This window comes from Macaca mulatta, chromosome 2, assembly GCF_049350105.2.
Source record: "Macaca mulatta isolate MMU2019108-1 chromosome 2, T2T-MMU8v2.0, whole genome shotgun sequence".
Taxonomy (NCBI): domain Eukaryota; kingdom Metazoa; phylum Chordata; class Mammalia; order Primates; family Cercopithecidae; genus Macaca; species Macaca mulatta.
This window is the reverse complement of record NC_133407.1, coordinates 170,166,808-170,187,170: the sequence shown is the minus strand read 5'-3', so window position 1 is coordinate 170,187,170 and position 20,363 is coordinate 170,166,808. Positions and strand designations below refer to the sequence as shown.

Here is a 20,363-nt window from a genome sequence, read left to right as displayed (position 1 = left end):
ACTACACAAGTCATGAAGCTGAAATAAAACAGTGAGTTCTCTTCCACACCTCAATTGTGATTGTTCAATGTTCTGCAAGGTCTTCTGATGAACCCATTCTCACCCTGCTCCTTAACTGCCTCTTTAACTCTTTAAATCGAATCCCCTAATTTTTATCAGAAAAGTATTTCCTTTTTATGATAGGCTGTGGTTTCTGCCTTTAAAAAATCTATTCTGGGGATTCTCCTGGAATCGATTGTAAGAAGTCATTGCAATGGTAAAGTAGGCAAGAGGGTGGGGTGGAAAGAAATGCCTTCTGCATAAATCTAGTTAGTCTGAGTCGTTTTTTGACAACTTCCGGGACCAGACTTCAGGCAGTGCTGGAAATTGTTCTCTTTACCATATCTTTTTTTTTTTTTTTTTTTTTTTTTTTTTTTTTTTACTGTACATATTTACATACATACACATATGGTGAGGGAGAGAACGTGATGACGTGAGACTCTCCTTGGAGAGTAGGAGGTAATAAAGAAATAAAACAGGTGTCTGAGGAGACGTTCTATTAGAGAGGGGAGAATAGAGAGTAATTATCGTTCAGACAGGCAAGAGTTCTCTGCAGGTAGCAGCCTGGGAAAGCGAACTCGCGCACCCTCTTGGGGGACGGGCTCTTTTGCTTTCTATTTCTTCTCCTGCAGCCAGGGTGCACGCGTATTTGAAACAGACCGAATTTCCTCCTCGATGTGGGGTCAGGTTGACTTTTCGAGACTAGCGGATATTTCTTTTTAATGACTCCAATGCCTTTTGTTACTGCTGTTATTGAGGTTGAGGGAGAAGAGATCGGTCTAAATTCTGGCTGGGTAAGTGGGGGGATTCTCGGCGATGAGAAAGGGGGAACTTAGAAGCCGGAGGAAAATCAGCAGCCCCCTCATCTCCACTTCTCCAGTCCCCCCACTCTTCACCCGTGACCTCCCGTGGAGACCCCAGGAGGCAGCATCAATATTTGATCGACCCTTCGTCTGCACGCTGCCAGCCCTGGCCGGCTGGGCTCGCCAGGCATTGCCCGCTCAGCGCTGAGGCGGACGCCCGGCCCTGCCCCGGGATTTGGAAGGACCCTCTCTGCGCTCGCCCCCTCCCCAGGGTGGCTCTGCTTCCGAGCCTGGGCGCGGTGCCCACCATGCGCGGCTGCCCGCGGCTCGCGCTGCTCTGCGCGCTGCCCTGGCTCCTGCTGGCGGCGTTGCCCGGGCACCCGGCGAAATCCCCCAGGCAGCCCCCGGCACCGCGCCGCGACCCCCTCGACCCTGCCAGGGGCGCCGATTTCGATCATGTCTACAGCGGGGTGGTGAATCTCAGCACCGAGAACATCTACTCTTTCAACTACACCAGCCAGCCCGGCCAGGTAAGACACTCGCTCCCCTCACTTGACTCCTAGAAACTTGCCAGATCTCAGAGCTCCGTCGCTGCTTTGGAGTCCCCTGGGAATTGACCTTGGGAGACCTCGGGGACCAGGGGACGTTTGTTCCCTTTCTCCTCCGAAGCAATCACTGCCCTGCGCGAGCTGCCGCAACACGCCTCGGGGACAACTCTGCTTCGCCTCGCGCCTCCCCTGGCCTGGTCACGGGCATTTCTGGGCTTTGCAGAGGCACCAGTTCCCCGCACTGTCTGCGGGTCCTGGCTCCCTGCTGGGCCTTTCTCCGGGAAAGTCCTGATTTCTAGGGTTGCGGGGTGTGGTGTGGAGCGCGCAGAAGGACCGCACCTCGGTTCTTAATCCCCTGCAGGGAAGAAACCTAATTTCAAGCGGATGATTCAGTCAGACCCTTCTATTTCATAGCGCATGGAGAGGGAGAACTGCTCAGAATCTAAAATGGAAATTGTGTGACAATGGACGGAAGCTGCAAAACCTCTATGCATTCAACAGTCACTTCCTGCGTTTCTGTACCATTGTCACACGTATGTGTTTCAGAGATGCCAGAAGACCCGGGCAAAGACGTGAGAACTGCAGCCATCGGCTGATCCATCCACGTTTTGATTTTAAATAAGGATGGTTAATTGTGTGAAAGTTCTAGACCTATTTTTGACAAGAGTTGAGGGAAGATAAGGAGGGGGAAATGTTCCAGTGACTATCCCTTTGACATACATACTCTGATTATATAATGTAAGGAGATGCATATAGTTCATTTCTTTCCTCTAGTGTTGTACCTCTGGAGCAGCACTGGGCAGGGGGAGAGAGAGAGAGAGAGAAAGAAAGGGTTGGGGGTCCTCCCCAGTGTACCAACCTCTGGAGCTTCTTCCCATATAAATATGTTTATGTATCTCTTACTATACCAGCATCCCCTACCCTCTAGGGAAATTCCAGAACTAGATGATTGGGATACCATGATATGCCTCCCTCTCTGATTCTCACTCCAGATCAGAACTAGAAAACCTCATCACTTCCCAAAGTGAGGGTGGTTTGTATTGAGCAGGGGGTCCAATGTGCCTAACACTGCTCCCAGACATCTTCCAGCTGTGTGTAGCCAGAAAGTGCCCTGAGTGCTCCATCTCCAGTGCGGCACCAAATCCTGTGGCACTGTCACCATGGCAGCACAGCCCTCACCCTGCTCTGTCCTCCAGTAACCTTCAGGTTATATGTTCTGTAGTGAGCAGAGTGGCTGTGCGCAGACCTATTCCATGGTAGACAAGGGAGAGGCTGCAGTTTTTGTTTCCCACACCCCACATACCCAACCTCTTTCTATCTAGGGTGGGAGTACCCATGGACTGGCTGACATGTTGCACATGAGGTGTGTTCCTAGCCCTGTGATTGGCTGGGAGCAGAAAAAAGTCTGAAAACTCCATGATTTCTGGAGTAAGTCTCAGCTTCCCCCTAAATCATTGGTAAGAAAACTCAAATTACGTGTGCTAAGTAAATCCTGACATCAGGCTTTGGTATTTCTTGCAGTTCTGCATAGAGATAGAGCGTCTGGTTTTGAACTGTTGCTTTTACATTGTCCCCTTAGTATTGTGTGAGTTTTGCACTTGAGATCACCTGGTTGACTTCCCTGGTAAACCTTGAGATATTGAGGGCAGGGGCAAAGTCATGTTCATCTCTGTACTCCAGTACCTAGCACAGTGAATGGCACGTAAGAGGTTTATAAGCCAGGCACAATGGCTCACACCTGTAATCCCAGCACTCTGGAGGACAAGGTGGGAGGACTGCTTGAGACCAGGAGTTCAAGATCAGACTAGACAACATAATGAGACCCTCTCTATACAAAAAAAATTTTTTTTAATTAGCTGGGTGTGATGGCACATAAGCCTGTAGTCCCAGCTACTTAGGGGGTGGAGGCAGGAGGATTGCTTGAGCCCAGGAATTTGAGGCTGCAGTGAGCTGAGCTCTTGCCACTGTACTCCCACCTGGGACAGAGTGATACCCTGTTTTTTAAAAAATGGTTTGTTTGTTTGTTTTTTGGAAGGAAAAAGAGGCTTATAAAAAACATTTAGTTTTTTCCAAAAATGAACAAATAAGTGAATAAAGGGTTATTAGCTAAGGCTAAATAAAATGAAACGTACACCGTCTTCAATTTAACAGTCTGGAAAATGTGAGATCATTTCAGATAAAAACATAAAAACAATTTTCTTTTATAAAACAAATTTGGTTTTTATAAAAACACATTTTAAAAATTGTTCTATTATGCCCTATTTGTCTGTGTGTGTTAACATGTCCTTTATTTTATGAAACGGTTTTTAAAATACTTTTGAATGACACAGTAAAAGGTTAACAACCCAAGCAGTCCCTAGAATTTTTATTAAAATATTACTAGTCTGAGAAATACAAAGTTGGGAACCATGGGAACAGGAGATAACAAAAATTTCAATTATTTTAGTGCCAGTATTCACAATATAAGCCAGATGTCCTCAAATCTTACAGCCTTCTGGGACCAGTCTTTAATATGCAAATGCAGTGGTGGAGCCCTGAAGCCACTTACTGTGGGAAATTAACCTCCTCTCCTACCAGCCAGTATTCCTGTTGCTTTCTCCAGAGAAGATATTTTCTTGATCTGTCTGTCCAAACCATTACTCTCGGTTCCTGCTTTCTTCTTGGTTCTTTTTGTCCTGTGTTAGATATCAGCAGCCCCTTCTTGCAGGAACACAAGGCTGTTGGATGTAGCAGAATTTTACTGAAGGTTTGGAATAACATAGCGGAATGACATCACAGCACAAGATAGCCCATACTGTTTCGACAATTTACCACCAGGGGGATTTCAAGATTGCGATGCTCTCTTTCAGGTGCTGGTTTGTCACTATCTTCTTGGCCATCCCCTCACACCTCCTCAAATGCTGGCCCCTACCCACTAAATTTTTGTTACCCTCCCATGTTGTGCAATTTTTGCCATCATTGCTTATCCCACGCTCACTAAGAGGCTCTGTTAAATAGCAATGTATGACCCCAGACCTATGCTCTTTGGAGCAGAAGCTTGGACATGACTGTTTTCCCTTTGACCTGAACAAAGTCTTGATAAGATAAGTCTTTCTACCCCGCAGGGTCATTGCCCACCTCCCCTCTTCAGTGCAACAAAGAATTTGGTTTAGGAAAAAAACGTCTAGTTTTTGAGCTTTAATCTTTGTTTTCCTTCTTCTTCAAGCCATTGTTGCTTGCCATTATTTTTCCTGTGCCTTGGAGGCGAAAGTCTATTCTAAGTTCAGGCTTAAAGACAGGAAGCTGTTGTGGGAGCCATTGCTCCTAATCTTTCCTGTCAGCCACTGCATCTCCCATACCAAACTGTCCCAGAGAACTATTCAGCCAAGCTTGTGTCATACTAATTAGTGGAACTCAGCACCAGGAAAAGTCTCATATGCCTTCCAGGCATAGGGTAATGTAAATATGAAGTTGCCTTTAAAAAAATCGCTTAGAGAATGGAGTGACTGCTTTAAATAAAAATGATGAAAATAATAATTGGAGGTGCGGGTTAGGCAAGATCATGATTCATTTCATTTCTCTGGAAGGAGGTGTCTGGAGACTCACTTTAAAAGGAGGAGCGCTATACTCTGCAAACAGGGTGTTCTATAACCACAGGGCTCAGCCAGGCTAGAAGGAAACTACCTTGTTGGGAAAGTTGCCAGGGATATGTTTGACTGGGACAGAAGGCACAATGCAGGTTTACTGGGAAATGAGAATACCCTTGTAGAGACAGGTGGCAGCAACAATCAGATGTTTGTATTTGAGCTAGATGGTGATAAGAAACCCTTAAATAAAATCTAACCACTGGGCAACAGGCTGTCTTCTCTGAGGTTTTTCCGTACGATTTTTTAATTTGAAATATTTCCCTGGAAGTATTTCTTTTGTCTCATTTATTAACTGAGGCATTTATCTTTTAATGACATATACTTTTCCACGCCCAAGGAATAACCCTCAGCTTTATTAATATAAACCGGTAGTTGTACACCTAGAACCAGTTAAACCAGTCTCTTGGATCCAGATTCAAAAAGCCTACCCAGTCCTTAAGAACAATGAAATGTCCATGTGGACACTCCGGTGGTAACTTCTAGCTATATGCATAACTAATTACATGGAAGAATTTAGAACTTTGATATGATGGCCTGAGTTCTCCCTGTCTCGTATAGGAATGCTTACTCTTTATGTACTGAGGCCAAGAAGCCTCCTCTGCTATCCTCCTATGTCCTTTTGCTGAACTGCACTAGTGCTCGTTGGAGGAAAGACTCATCTCATTAGCCCATTATCTAAATGATTGGACTGTCTCAGTCCACCTAGGTGGATATAACAGACCACCATCGGCAAATCTCACGTCTGGTGAGGGACTGCTTCCTGGTTTGTAGACAAGCTCCTTCTTTCTGTTTCCTCACATGGCCAAAAGAGCAAAGAGAGAAGAATAGTCTTTCATGTGTCTTCTTCCTTTTATTTATTTATTTATTTATTTATTTATTTATTTATTTATTTTTGAGACAGAATCTTACTCTGTCACCCAGGCTAGAGTGCAGTGGTGCGATCTCAGCTCACTGCAATCCCTGCCTCCCAGGTTCAAGTGATTCTAGTGCCTCAGCCTCCCGAGTAGCTGGGATTACAAGCATGCACTACCACACCCAGCTCATTTTTATATTTTTAGTAGAGACAGGGTTACTCCATGTTGGCCAGGCTGGTCTTGAACTCCTGACCTCAGGTGATCTGCCCACCTTGGCCTCCCAAAGTGCTTGAATTACAGGCATGAGCCACTGTGCCTGGCCTCATGCTTCTTCTTATAAGGGCAATAATCCCTCCATGAACGCTCTTGTGACCCAATTACTTTCCAAAGGCCCTATTTTCAAATCCATCATATTGGGGATTAAGTTTCAACAGGTGAATTTTGGTGGGAACACAAACATTCAATCTGTAGCAATCACCTCCTACATTTTTCTCAGAGACTCTGAAAACAGGGCATCAGTGTGTCATGGGTTGTTTAGGAGATAACATTACTCCAGTTATGGCTCTGATGTTATGGAGGAGCTGCCTTCTGCCTACCCAGACTTGACAATCAGGTGCTAAGTTGTGTGATGGATTCCGTAAGTCTGTGCTGTCCAATGGCTATTGAGCACTTGAAATGTGACTAGTCTGAAGGGAAATGTGCTGTTAAACATAGAATACATACCAGTTATTGAAGACCATACAACAAAAATAATAGAAAATGTGTCGTTAGTATTTGTATGTTGTGTTTAAATGATCATATCTTTGATATATTAAATTAACTATAGTCATAACATTAACTTTACATGTTTCTCTTTACCATTTTAATGTAGTTACCAGAAAATTTTCAAACACATATGTGGCTCACATTTTATTTTTATTGAACAGCAGTTCTGCAAGCACTATAAGATTTAAGAGAGGACATACCTCCCACACATAGCTTTGTCAGAGGAAATGAGACATGAGAAGGTTATGATAGGTAAGCAAAATTTTGGTTGGCAGAAAGAAACGGGAAAGGCATTTCAGATATGGAAAAATATATCCAATTTATGTTTTGGCAAGACTATATCAAAGGTGATATGGTATATTTCTTCCAGAAAGCACATAATGTCTGATTGTGTCTTTTTTTTTTTAATGGTAGCCATCATTGATCATCATTATCTAGTTCCATGAATTCATTAGTAGCAGCAAGATAATGATATTTTAATTCTATGATTTATTTTTCATTTTATGAGCTGGAATACTTCTATAATGGGAAACTTCACCTTGTTGGCTATTTGGTTACCTTGAGCTACTGTTTGTAAAGAAAAAATGAAATAAATGCCTTCTTCTTTACCTTTACCATTTTTTAAAATAATAAGTTGGTCTCCTAATAGCCTATAATGATGATCAATGAGATTTTATTTAGCATAATCATGAGCTTATGCATTTAAACATATCTGATACATTTTATTCCAATACAGTTATTATCCTTATTTAAGTTTAAATTGTTCATCTTTGGCCAGCAAAAGGCAATTCAAGTTGGCTCCTGAATTCTTTTGGTAAAACCCAATTGCTCTTTGACAGCCTCCTTGCTTTCTTGTATGAAGTTATTCCTTTCCCAAACTGCAACCAGTCATTTCTGCAGGAAGGTCCAAGGCTATTCCTTGGAGCGATAGAGCTTTTAGAGACCACAGTTTGGGAACTAGGGGCCCTTATTAGGAATGGATTGGTAACCTTTATCTAAGCCTTTTCAGTGGACATGCTAAGAAATAGATCATAAGTTTATACTATTACTTCCAATTCAAATTCAGAAATATAAGGTTTTAACTTAACCTCATCCTTATGGAAGATATTACATCCACATCTTCTTTCTTTCATGCCAAAAATCCTAGTTCTCAACTAGATCAACTTAGTTACTATCGTAGTGTGTTTGTATTCTTTTGAGGCTGAGTAATTTATAAGGAATAAAAGGGTTACTTGGGGAGGCCGAGGCAGATGGATCACCTGAGTTAAGGAGTTTGAGACTAGCCTGGCCAAAATGGTGAAACCACATCTCTACTAAAAATACAAAATAAGTAGCCGGACGTTGTGGCCCATGCCTGTAATCCCAGCTAATCAGGAGGCTGAGGCAGGAGAATCACCTGAACCTGGGAAGTGGAGGTTGCAGTAAGCCGACATCACACCGTCGCATAATCCCTTTCATAATTAAGAAGTCATTTGTGGGCCAGGTGCGGTAGCTCATGCCTGTAATCCCAGCACTTTGGGAGGCCAAGGCAGGCAGATCCACCTGAGGTGAGGAGTTTGAGACCAGCCTGACCAACATGGCAAAACCCTGTCTACTAAAAATACAAAAATTAGGCAGGCATGGTGGAGGGCACCTGTAATCCCAGCTACTCAGGAGGCTGAGGCAGGAGAGTTGCTTGAACCTGGGAGGCGGAGGTTGCAGTGAGCTGATACCGCATCATTGCACTCTAGCCTGGGCGACAGAGTGACTCGGCCCCCAAAAAAAAAAAAGGAAGTCATTGTGAAGTAATACTTGATACTATGTAAATACTGTGTGCCTCATCAAACTTTCAACAACTACTTTTAGCTTCCATTGATTATTCCTACCTGCATTAGATATTACTATGATGGTTTCCAACTTGTGATCTTCTAATTCATTGTTCCTTCTACATTTATCCGTTAATATTCTACTGTAAGAAAGAAATTTTCTTCTCATTTATTTACTTATTTCTTTTATTTATATCAGCATGGGCATATAGATGCTTATTTGATCTAATTATTGCTTTCATTTACATTAAAATCTTGTTATAAACAACCTATCGTTCTAAGTATTTTATATTGTGGGTATATACTAAGAATCTCTCTCTCACTCTAACACAGAAAGCAGGTTTCCTCTCTCCTCTCCCCATCACTAGCAAAATGATATTTCAATAATAAAATTATTTTTGATTGACACATAAAAATTGTACGTATTTCTGGGGATAGTGTGTGATATTTTGATACATGTATGGAATGTGTAATGACCAAATCAGGCTAATTAGCATATCCATTGCCTCAAACATGTATCATATCTTTGTGTTGGGAACATTCAAAATCAGCTCTTCTAGCTATTTGTGATGTTGGTTTTTATGTGTGGGTGAAATAGAAAAGACTGATTAGATTATATCACCTGGCAGATCCATGAGATGCTTGATATTTTCCTTTTCAAATAAGCAGAAAGTATAGTGAGGCCCTTCTTTATAAAAAAAAAAGAGTGTTCCATTCCTGTACAGGAATGTTCTTATTCATATGTGGAGGCTAAAAAAGTTGCTCTCATAGAGGGAAAATTAAAGCTTAGTGTTATACAGCAAATATAGGTTATATATTAAATGTTGTTAATAATAAAACTAATTAAAAATTATTTGTTGAAATAATTCCTTACTTTCGGCCGGGCGCGGTGGCTCAAGCCTGTAATCCCAGCACTTTGGGAGGCCGAGACGGGCGGATCACGAGGTCAGGAGATCGAGACCATCCTGGCTAACACGGTGAAACCCCGTCTCTACTAAAAAATACAAAAATCTAGCCGGGCGAGGTGGCGGGCGCCTGTAGTCCCAGCTGCTCCGGAGGCTGAGGCAGGAGAATGGCGTAAACCCGGGAGGCGGAGCTTGCAGTGAGCTGAGATCCGGCCACTGCAGTCCAGCCTGGGCAACACAGCAAGACTCCGTCTCAAAAAAAAAAAAAAAAGAAAAAAAGAAATAATTCCTTACTTTGAATTCTCATTCCCTCATTTTTTTTTGTTGTTGTTGCTGTGACAATAATAAAGAAATTGATTTTGCCATTAGAAAGAAGGACATGGAGATGCTGATTTTTGTACAAGATTGAACAGGGCATTTTTCAGCAAGTTGAACAAGACAAGTGAAGTTGGTTTAAAGGTATCTTATATTGAAAAGTGTGTCCAGAGAAAGTTGAATATATACCTTCTTTCCTGATAAGAAAGCTATTTATAATTCGCCTCCCTGTCACAGCTCCCAAGAACCAGGAAATTTTCCCCCTCTTTGGACGACTGAAAAGCATTTTAGGAGCTATTTCTCAAATCATAATTTTAAAAAACTTTCTTTTGGACCTAGCCTTCTACAGTTGGTCTCAAGTCTGGCCAGGGGTGCTGATATGTAATTATTGATAGTAAAGTACGATTAATTTAAAGGTGAGGATCACCTATATTTTGGTTAAACTCTAAGCATTTTAATAAAAAACTTTATTTCTTAAATGGTGGCAAAATTAAAGTTTATCATGAAGTAATATATTGTCCTGAGTAAAAACATTCTCTGGTTGCATGGGGTACTTAGAGTTGATACCTTGGACCTTCAAGAGCATAAATACAAATTTGCCCTCTCTGTGCCTAACCCAGGATCCTAAAGTATTTTGACTTGGTTTGCTTCCTCATTGATACCTTCTCTCCACCCCACCCCCATAAAATTTCCCTCATTATTAACATCTTGCATTATTGTGGTACACTAATATTGAACCAATATGTATTTATTATTAACTAAAATCTGTATTTTACATTGGGGTTCACTGTTGGTATTGCATAGTTCTGTGGATTTTGAGAAATACATAAAGTTGTGTATCCATCATTATGATACTGTACAGGATAGTTTCACCCCCTGAAAATAGTCTGTGTTCCACTAATTCATCCTTTATTCCCTTCTCTTGAACCCCTGGCAACCACTGGTTTTGTTTTATTTTTACTGTCTCTCTAGTTTTGCCTTTTCCAGAATGTCACATAGTTGTGAAGGAGTTCAGAACATGCCACTCCACAATATGCTACTCTGGCATATTGACTATTTTGAGTTAAAACTACTTGAAAAACAACAGATGCAAGAAGGTCACTCTGACCTTTATTCTCTTTCTTAAAAGCAGGAAATGTAAATCATGTGAAAGATACTCTCTATATTAAAAGGAAAGTAACATTCTCATCATCGAGGGTGGGAAGTTGAGAAAGAAGGTCCTGCGTACAAATGTTATTAGACGAACCCTTATCTTCCTGGCCACTTCTCCCTGCCATTAACTACCTTAGCCCAAGCCCCTTTGCCTTGTCACATTTTTACAATTTACTACTCTTTGTCTAATTCAATATATAAGTATTCAAATCTAACTGTGTCTTTGGGTCTTCATTTCCTCATGAGGGTGTCCGTGTCACACACCAAAAAAAACTTATATTAACTTTGTATGGTTTTCTTCTGTTGATCTATCTTAGGCCAATTTAATTTTCAGGCCCAGCCAGAACTGTAAGAAGGCAGAAGTTGGAATTATACAACTTGTAGCTTTTTCATACTTGCTTCTTTTACATAGCAAAATGTAAAACATTAAAGTTCCTCCATGTCTTTTTATGGCTTGATGCCTCATTTCTTTTTAATGCTGAATAATATTTCATTGTCTGGATATACTACAGTGTGTTTATCCATTCCTCTATTGAAGGACATCTTGGTTGCTATCAATTTTTGGCAATTATGAATAAAGCTGCTGTAAAATGTGTGTGTGGGTTTCTGTGTGGACATAAATTTTCAACTCATTTGGGTAAATACCTAGGTGTATGATTGCTGGACTATGTAGTAAGACTACGTTTAGCTTTGTAAGAAAGTGTCAAACTGTCTTTCTTCTAAAGTGGCTGTATCATTTTGAATTACCACCAGCAATGAATGAGAGTTCCTGTTGCTCCACAACCTCATCAGCATTTGATGTTATCAGTATTTTGTCTTTTAGCCATTCTAATAAGTGTATATTGGCATCTCATTGCTGCTTTGCAATTCCCTTTAATTGCAAATCCCAATGTTGTTGAGCATATTTTCATATGCTTGTTTACCATCTATATATCTTCTCTGGTAAGGTGTCTGTTTAGATCTTTTGCCTATTTTTAAATTTGGTTGTTTTATTCATTATTGTTGAGAAGAGTTCTTTGTAGATTTTGGATACCAGTCCTTTATCAGATAAATACTTTACAAATATTTTCTCCCTGTTTGAGCCTTGCCTCTTCATTTTCTTAGTAGTATCTTACACAGATCAAACATTTTTATTTTAATAAACTATCATATTAATTTTTTTCATGGATCATGCTTTTGGTGGTGTATATAAAAAGCTGTCACCAAATCAAAAGTCACCTCGATTTTTCTCCTATGCTATCTTTTGGAAGTTTTATAATTTTTCATTTTACACTTAGACATAATCCATTTTGCATTAATTTTTGTGAAAGTTATGAGGTCTCTGTCTAGATGGTTTTTTTTTTTTTTGCATATGCTGTCCAGTTGTTTTAGCATCATTTGTTGAAAATATCTCCCTATATTTTTAGCATTACACTATTGTGTACATGTTTACAATTATACTTTGCCTTGGTGCAAAGGCTTGGAAGCAGCCCCACACCGGGTGCTCAGTGTTCTTATCACCATTCCCAACCTTCCCTTCTGCTGCCAGCATTGCTAAACTCTACCATTCTCTTACCACCCCCTTTCCCTATGTATCTATGTCTCTCTGCTTCTAGCCTTTTTGTCTTCAAATTTCTTATGAACAGGGTCAACCCATCAAGATTCTCCCTCTTTTCTGGGTAGTATCCTGTGGTTGTTTGAGGCTTTGCTAATGGCAAGCATATTCTATTTTCTTAGAATAGAGGTAAATTTTCTTTTTTACTTTCTGATTCAGAGCCATAACAAATAATCTCAGTTGCTAGAGGGCTGATCTCCCAGTTATCAAGGTTTTGCTGGAGAGTTCCAGTGGTAGAAATCTGTCTTCCAGTGGTGGAAGATGAAGAAGACATGTACCTTGGGCAGTCAGTATATAACTGTATTGATGTCATGTTCCATCATTTCCTTTATCCAAGTCAATGAGCTTATCTTTGTCAACTCTCTTTAGCTACAGAAATATAATGGGGCTTGCATTTGAGACTTCTTTCTGGGTTTTCTCATCCATAGCTAAAAGAACATATAAAAATTCTTTGAACCATAAGAAAGAGGTAGCTATATTTTAGGAATTCAAAAGACCTTAAAAAATTTTTTTAAGTTTTTTCCTTGAAATTTTATTTTATTTCTTTTTAAACTTTTATTTTAAGTTCAGGGATATATGTGCAGGTTTGTTGTATAGGTAAACTTGCGTCATGGGGTTTTGTTGTACAATTATTTCATCATCCAGATTGTTTTATCACTCAACTAAGCCTAGTACCCATTAGTTATTTTTCCTGATCCTCTCTCTCCTCCCACCCTCCACCCTCCAGTAGGCCCCAGTGTGTGTTGTTCCCCTCTACGTGTCCATGTGTTCTCATCATTTAGATTCCACTTATAAGTGAGAACATGTGGTATTTGGTTTTCTGTTCCTGTGTTAGTTTGTTAAGGATAATGGCCTCCAGCTCCATCCATGTCCCTGCAAAGGACATAATCTCATTCTATTTTATGGCTGCATAGTATTCCATGGTGCATATATACCATGTTTTCTTTATCCAATCTATAATTGACGGACATTTAGGTTGATTCCATGTCTTTGCTATTGTGAATGGTGCTGCAGTGAACATATGCATGGAGGTGTCCTTATAATAGAATGATTTACATTCCTTTGGGCATATACCCAGTAATGTGATTACTGGGTCAAACGGTATTTCTGTTTTGAGGTTCAAAGTACCTTTTAAATCTCCCAATCTCTTCCCACTTGACAAAGAAGAAAACTGAGAGTAAGTGACATAAATTACTTGCCCAAAATCATGTACTAGTTTGAAGCATAGCCAGGAATGTAATTCAAGTTCCGAAGGGTATTTCCTCAAGATATTTCTACTAAATCACGAGATGTGCGCACGAGAGCACATCAGCTATGCTTATCAACAACAAAAATAATTATTAAATATCAGCACATTTTCACAGTCATGTCTTTTGATCATGCAATTTAAGACTATGTCTGACTCCCTTACAATTACTGAAAACTGAAACGAGATTTTTTATTATCATTTTCCCCCAATGAATTGTCCAGCCATCTGTCTGTGTACCAGGCAAGCTGGGTTGATACTAAGTAAAACTGTGAAGTTGTCAAATTTTCTTCAGTGTTTAAAAGAGCCACAGCCTCCTGTGAACCATGGTCTTACTCTGACTCCCTGTGGATCCCAAGGGGTAAGCTTTAGTTGTGTGTGTGTGTGTGTGTGTGTGTGTGTGTGTGTGTAGTGTGTGTGTTTTATTTTCATCAATGCTGGGTTCCTTCTTTGTGTCAGGAACAGGGCATCTTGGAGACCCGAGCAGTTGGCCTGTCTGTGACTTCAGGGAAATGTCATTCCCGAGAACTGGTATTTCTGGGTCCCCACTAAGCAGCCACGAAGATAAGCCATGACAAACAGGACTAACCGACTATTTCTGTCCCTCTAGATTTAACTGCCCTTTTGTGAACAAAGCGACTCACACCTATCTTCAATAACCCCCTACCCGGAGCCTGTGTTATGGGCCAAAAAGTTAACACTTGAGTGTCCACGGTTGTATTTTCTTCTTTTCTCCTGCCTTCTAAAAATACCCTGTATTTGCCTTGCCTTTCTCTCCATACCACCTTCACCGGGGAGGAAGAATTATAGCTTTCTAAGCGTCAGACAATGTTTATCTGGTTAACAAAGGGATAAACATTGGAGAATAAGGAGAGAGACAAACAGTGGGGAGATCTAGGTGTGCAATGAAGATTTGGGGAGGTTTGTAGACAGGGAGACTCTAAAATTGCTGTGAGGTGTGAGTAACATGGACAGAAAAGGAAAGAGGACGTAGGTTCATGCAGGGGTCTTAGCTACAAACAACAGAAATCAACTGGCAAATATAAGCAGAAAAAGAATTCATTAAGAAGATACCCAGTAGCTCACAAACATAAGTTACTGGGCTCAGACAACATTTGGGGACCAAGGGAGACTACACTGCAGGAAATTACAGCAGCAGTCATGCCGCAGGAATGATTTGCTTGGGGTTCTTCCCCCACACCACTGCCTACACTGCCACTAGATATGGTCACCCCGGACCCTGCTGCTATGGACCCTATTGATATCACCATTGCCAGTGAACGCAAAACTCTCTCTTCATTTTTGTGTCATTTACTCACAATTGAATGTACCAAATGGGCATATCCATCTACCCAAGCACAGGAGGTCCTGTATCTGGCCCCTTTGACATCCATAGGCAGCCTTGCATCCCACAAAACTCACACAGTGGAGTGGAGGAGGAGTGATTCCTCCAGAACATGCAAGGGTTTTGGATGCTTGGGAACCCCAAAACCAATCCCACCAAACATCTTCATAGAGGCAGCTGAAGCTGGGGCATCTGTAAACAGCTTCCTGGGCCCAGACATATGCAGGGACCAAGATGTGACAGGGGGAAAAGCTGGGGTGCTGCTGCCATCTACCTTCATCCATCAAAAGACAAACATCTCCTCTGAGTATCAGAGTGAATTCAAGTGGCATAGATCATCTCTGCCACAATGTTCTTTCCACGATTAGAAATGGTTTTCTCTCTTAAACATGGCCTTACCTGAAGACTCTTCTGCTTGTCTCAAGAAGTTGTCTTTGAAGAGGAAGATGTTTGCAGATGATTGGTTTTGCTCATTTAGAAAGCAGTTTCCTTTAGGTAATATTTATATCCTGACAAACACGTATTTAAAGTTATAAATGGCGCCAGTCTGGCAATAAATTCTATTACAAAAATAAAAGGCTGGTAAGTGTCAGATCACAACTCTTACAATCATAACAATAATTTTCTACTTTTCCATCTTCAGAGCATTAATTAAGTAGGCCCCAGAATAGTTCTAGAAGATACTTGCCTGCAATGTATGGAAATAAAATCCAGGGCATGGATACTTGAGATCTGTCTCAAACCAGAAAAATAATTATTTTTCCTTTTCCAATCCCCTCACAGGAGTATGAGACCTAGCAAGAAGTAGAAAGAGATAGGAAAGATAAAGAGGAAAAAAGAAATCATGCACAGGAGATGAGCACACTCAGATACCTATGAGGAGGCTGAACCAACCCAGGCTATTGGCTGCCTCCCAGGAGCCAAGCCTGGGGATGTCTAAAGACAGAGGGATGTCAGTGGGACTGAAAAACCAATGAAGCCGGCGCGGTGGCTCACGCCTGTAATCCCAGCATTTTGGGAGGCTGAGGTGGGCAGATCACCTGAGCCCAGGAGTTCAAGACCAACCTGGCCAACATGGTGAAACACCTTCTCTACTAAAAATACAAAAAAATTAGCCAGGCATAGTGGTGCATGCCTATAACCCCAGCTACTTGGGAGGTTGAGTCAGGAGAATCGCTTGAACCCGGGAGGCAGAGGTTGTAGTGAGCTTAGATAGTGCCATTGAACTCCAGCCTGGCAACAAGAGTGAAACTCCATCTCAAAAAAAAGCAAGCAAACCAATGCAAAAACTGAGGAACCTGGAGAGACAGAAAATGATTAGCTCTTGGAGTGAGAGGCAAAGATTGCCCAGAATCTGTTAGATTCTTCAGGACATATTATCTTCACACGAGTTTCCATGAAAAATATCCAGGACAGTATTTCCCAAAGTATGTTCCATGGAACAACTGCTCTTTCGGATAGTCTCACTACTTATTGCGTGTTAAAAGGGTCCCAAGTGTAAGGGAGCTTAATCATGTTTTGAATGCCCAATCTGAACCCCATTTGATATGGTTTGGCTGTGTCTCCATCCAAATCTCATCTTGAATTGTAGCTCCCATAATCCCCATGTGTCATGGGAGGGGACCGGTGGGAGGTGACTGAATCATGGGGGTGGGTTTTTCCCATGCTGTTCTCACGATAGTGAATACGTCTCACAAGATCTAATGGCTTTATAAAGAGCAGTTCCCTTGTACACGCTCTCTTGCCTGCCGCCATGCAAGATATGCCTTTGCTCCTCCTGTGCCTTCTGCCATGACTGTGAGGCCTCCCCAGCCACGTGGAACTGTGAGTCCATTAAACCTCTTTTTCTTTATAAATTACGCAGTCTTGGGTATTTCTTCACAGCAGTATGAAAACGGACTAATACATCATTCTTATGTGTTTGGCGGAAATTCTCCCTTTCATGAGTATTAACTAGAGGTAGAACTCCTTTCATGACAGAAGATCAACACCAAGCACTTACTTTCTCATCCCCCCTCTTATTTTTACCCCCCACCAAGCTCAGGCATGGGCATGTAGTCAAGATGCTGCCAATCAGATCTGCTTTCCCTAAACTTTGACTTGGGAACCAACGATACAAGAAAGCAGCTGTTCAGCAGCAACAGAGGCAACACTGAGTTTCCAGGGATGAGCATGGCAACACGGTGGCACTTAAACCTTCCAAAGGCTTTCTTTTGTCCTTAGAATAAAGCCCCAACTGCCCCAATATGACTTATAACACTCTTTGGGATTATAATAGCCCTTCATGCACCTCATGCTCCAGCCAAACTCATTTTCTCTTAATTCTTCAAATATGCTTCTCTTATCGTCTCTCTTCTCCTTCCTTATGTCTACTACACTGTAGCCTTTGTTTGGAAACTTATCTTGCTCTGCCCTCCCCCTCCTTTTCTGGTTAATTCCTACTCATCCTTTAGGAAAATATTCCCCCCAAAATCTATGTCATGCAATCCCACAGGAACTTGAATGTCAATGTAATGGCTTGTTCACTGGCATCCTGTTCGCAAACCTCTGATGTCAAAGAGAAAAGTGCTATGTCTACACTCCTGATTGATGTATCTCCTGTGTCCAGAACAATGCTTCTCACAGGATAGGGAGTCAAACATTTATTGATTGAACAAAGTTCATCAGAAAGTAGCCAGAATCTGACTGTGCATTTTTCTGTATTCTTAGCCTGCCAATGATTATCCTTCTCTTCAACGTTTTTCCGTGTTTGTATTGAATTGAACATTTTAATATAAAATCTAGATTATAAACCAAACGATGAAGGCTTATATGGCTATATTTATTCTAGATTATTGCTAGGCATAATGAAATTGGTGAGATGAGGTCTGGAAACTGCCTCTTTCTAGAAAAGTGCTCTGAGTACAAAATGCCGAGAATTTAAAAGTATAGGGAATAAATAGCTCCCAAGGAATAAACTACACTTTTCAATGAGATGGAATTCACTGCAATGAGCTCTTCCAGGCTAGCTGGAAGCCAGGCTGTGAAAATAAATTAATATCCTACATGAGATGGACTATATAGTCTCTCTTTTTTTTTTTTTTTTTTTTTTTGCCAGGGGTAATTGAGCTTATAAGTGTGTCTCCATGATAAGAAAGGGACTCAGGACTGCAGGGCTGCTTTGCTCAGGGGCAGCTGTTTTTATACAACAGTCACCCAGCAGTCCCATCTTCACTCGGCCAGCTGTGACTGGCAATCCCATGAAGAGTCTTGGCAGTGTTAAAAAGTAAACTGAAGCACAATAAGAATTTAAAGAGAGTATTTGAGCAAACAGAGATCCATCAATCAGGCAGCTCCAAACCAAAGTGGTTTCCTGGGCTCGACCAAGGGAACACAAGGAGAAGGCTTTGATAGGGTGAAAATAGAAATGAAGAAAAGAAAATATTTTTTTAGTTACAGTTACACAACTGCCTTACTTGGTTTATCCTGCTGGAAAGTTCCTAGTTACAGAACTGTAAGTTAGTCTGTGGCTTCTTATTGGTATGCCCTAAGTTTTTTGTTTTGGTTTTTTTTTTTTTTTTTTTTTGGAAATAGAGTCTGGCTCTGTCACCCAGGCTGGAGTGCAGTGGCACGATCTCGCCTCACTGCAATCTCTGCCTCCTGGGTTCAAGCCATTCTCCTATCTCAGCCTTCTGAGTAGCTGGGACTACAGGTGCCCACCACCACACCCAGCTAATTTTTGTATTTTTAGTGGAGGCAGTTTTCACCATATTGGTCAGGCTGGTCTTGAACTCCTGACCTCAGGTGATCCACCCACCTCCTCCCAAAGTGCTGGGATTACAGGCAGGAGCCACAGTGCCCATAATCCCAGCTTATGTTTGCAAGTCAAGCAAGGTTTAGGACATTTATGAGGCCTAACTGGCTTTGTCTGCTCAGGAATTCTTCAGGCCTGGCCTCCATGTTAATTTACTTTAACAGCAAGTACGTAAAAGCTAAGATAAGATGACAGTAAGGGAAAGGTAGAGTTTTGGAGAATGAATTGCTTTAAAATCCTACAAACCTAATGTTATGAATTGATTTGTTGTCCCAAAAATATATGTTGAGGTCCTAACCCCTAGACTCTATGAATGTGACCTTATTTGGAAGTATCATCTTTGCAGATGTGACCCAGTTAAGACGAGGTCATTAGGGCCCCAATCCAATGACTGAAATACTTATAAGAAGAGGGAAATTTGGACACACACACACACACACACACACACAGAGAACAGCACATGAAGACAGAGACACACAGGGGGACCGTCATGTAGCAACAGAGGCAGAGAAGGGAGTGATTAGCAAACAGTGATTCACACACTAAGGAATGCCAAGGGTTCACAGACACCACCAGAAGGCAGGAAGAGGCAAGGAAGGTTTCTATCCAGAGGAAGCTCTCAGAGGGAGCATGGCCCAGCTAACCCTTCATTCCAGACTTCTAGTCTGAAGAACTGTGAAAGAATAACTTTCTGTTGTTTCAAGCCACCTACTTTGTGGTACCTTGCTACGGCGTCCTAGGAAACTAACCTGATGACACAGAATCAAGCCTTGCACATTACTGTTCAATGTAATACCAACTTCACCTGGGTCCCCTGGCTATATTTCTTTTCCAGGGCCGAGAAATGGAGAAATGAGCTATGTGAATGAGGTCAGAGACAATGCAAAGTTCTGCAACTGGCTGAGACCTAAAGAGAGGCAGTCAGTGCTTTTTCGGCACCACATCCTGAAATAAAGTTCCACTTGCATATGAGAGACAGAAAGAGAGAAACAGACAGACAGACAGGGGGGCGGAGTCTGATCTATGAAGTTAGCATAAGCAAGTCAAACACTAGAATAAGTGTACACCGCGGCGAATGAGCCAGGAGAGCAGTGAGAGTACGTTTTGGGTTCTGCCACACCTGTGCGTAACAAGGAGCCTTTATACAATGAGGGTTGTCGCTCAGAAGTGGGCAAACACAAAGGCCAGCACATCATGGCTTCTTTTTTATTAGTAGTAGGAAACATTCTAGACATAAAACAAGTATAGAAAATAATGTAACAAGCACGTATGTGCCTCACACTCCGCTTAAGAAATAAAAGGATAATATATTTCCTGTTTTTCCTCACCCTCATCCTCTTCCTCCATCCCCAAAAGTGACCATTTTGGGGAGACAGTCCTTCATAGGTTCTCTTGATTTCTGCACATCTTACACGAAGGCACCAACTGAAGTTTTAAAAATACTATCATTTCAAGCATATTTGCATAGCAAACAGCCTCAGAAAGCAAACGATATCTCCCTGTGGACTAAAGGAAAGACAGACTCACTGTCTGTTATAGAAAACTTGGGTTTTCTAAGCTCAGGGTTCCTCTC

At 41.6% G+C, this 20,363-nt stretch overlaps 1 protein-coding gene and 1 long non-coding RNA gene across 5 annotated transcripts in view; one reads left to right on the top strand and one right to left on the bottom strand.

Annotated features, from left to right (window-relative positions):
- The first annotated feature begins 385 nt into the window (after positions 1–385).
- The window catches only part of SIDT1 (SID1 transmembrane family member 1), a 90,872-nt gene continuing 70,894 nt past the window's right edge, over positions 386–20,363 (top strand). For all 4 annotated transcript variants that reach the window (XM_077993921.1, XM_077993920.1, XM_001106443.5 and 1 more), the window contains exon 1: positions 386–1,372. In XM_077993921.1, the coding sequence (XP_077850047.1) occupies positions 1,151–1,372 (222 nt within the window). In that variant the 5' untranslated portion in view covers positions 386–1,150. The remainder of the gene's footprint in view (positions 1,373–20,363) is intronic.
- Positions 3,740–15,557, bottom strand: LOC144339413 (uncharacterized). The gene is made up of 2 exons (XR_013414402.1): positions 15,397–15,557; positions 3,740–4,107 (listed from the first exon to the last, which is right to left on the bottom strand). It is a non-coding gene; the product is annotated as an uncharacterized LOC144339413 (long non-coding RNA).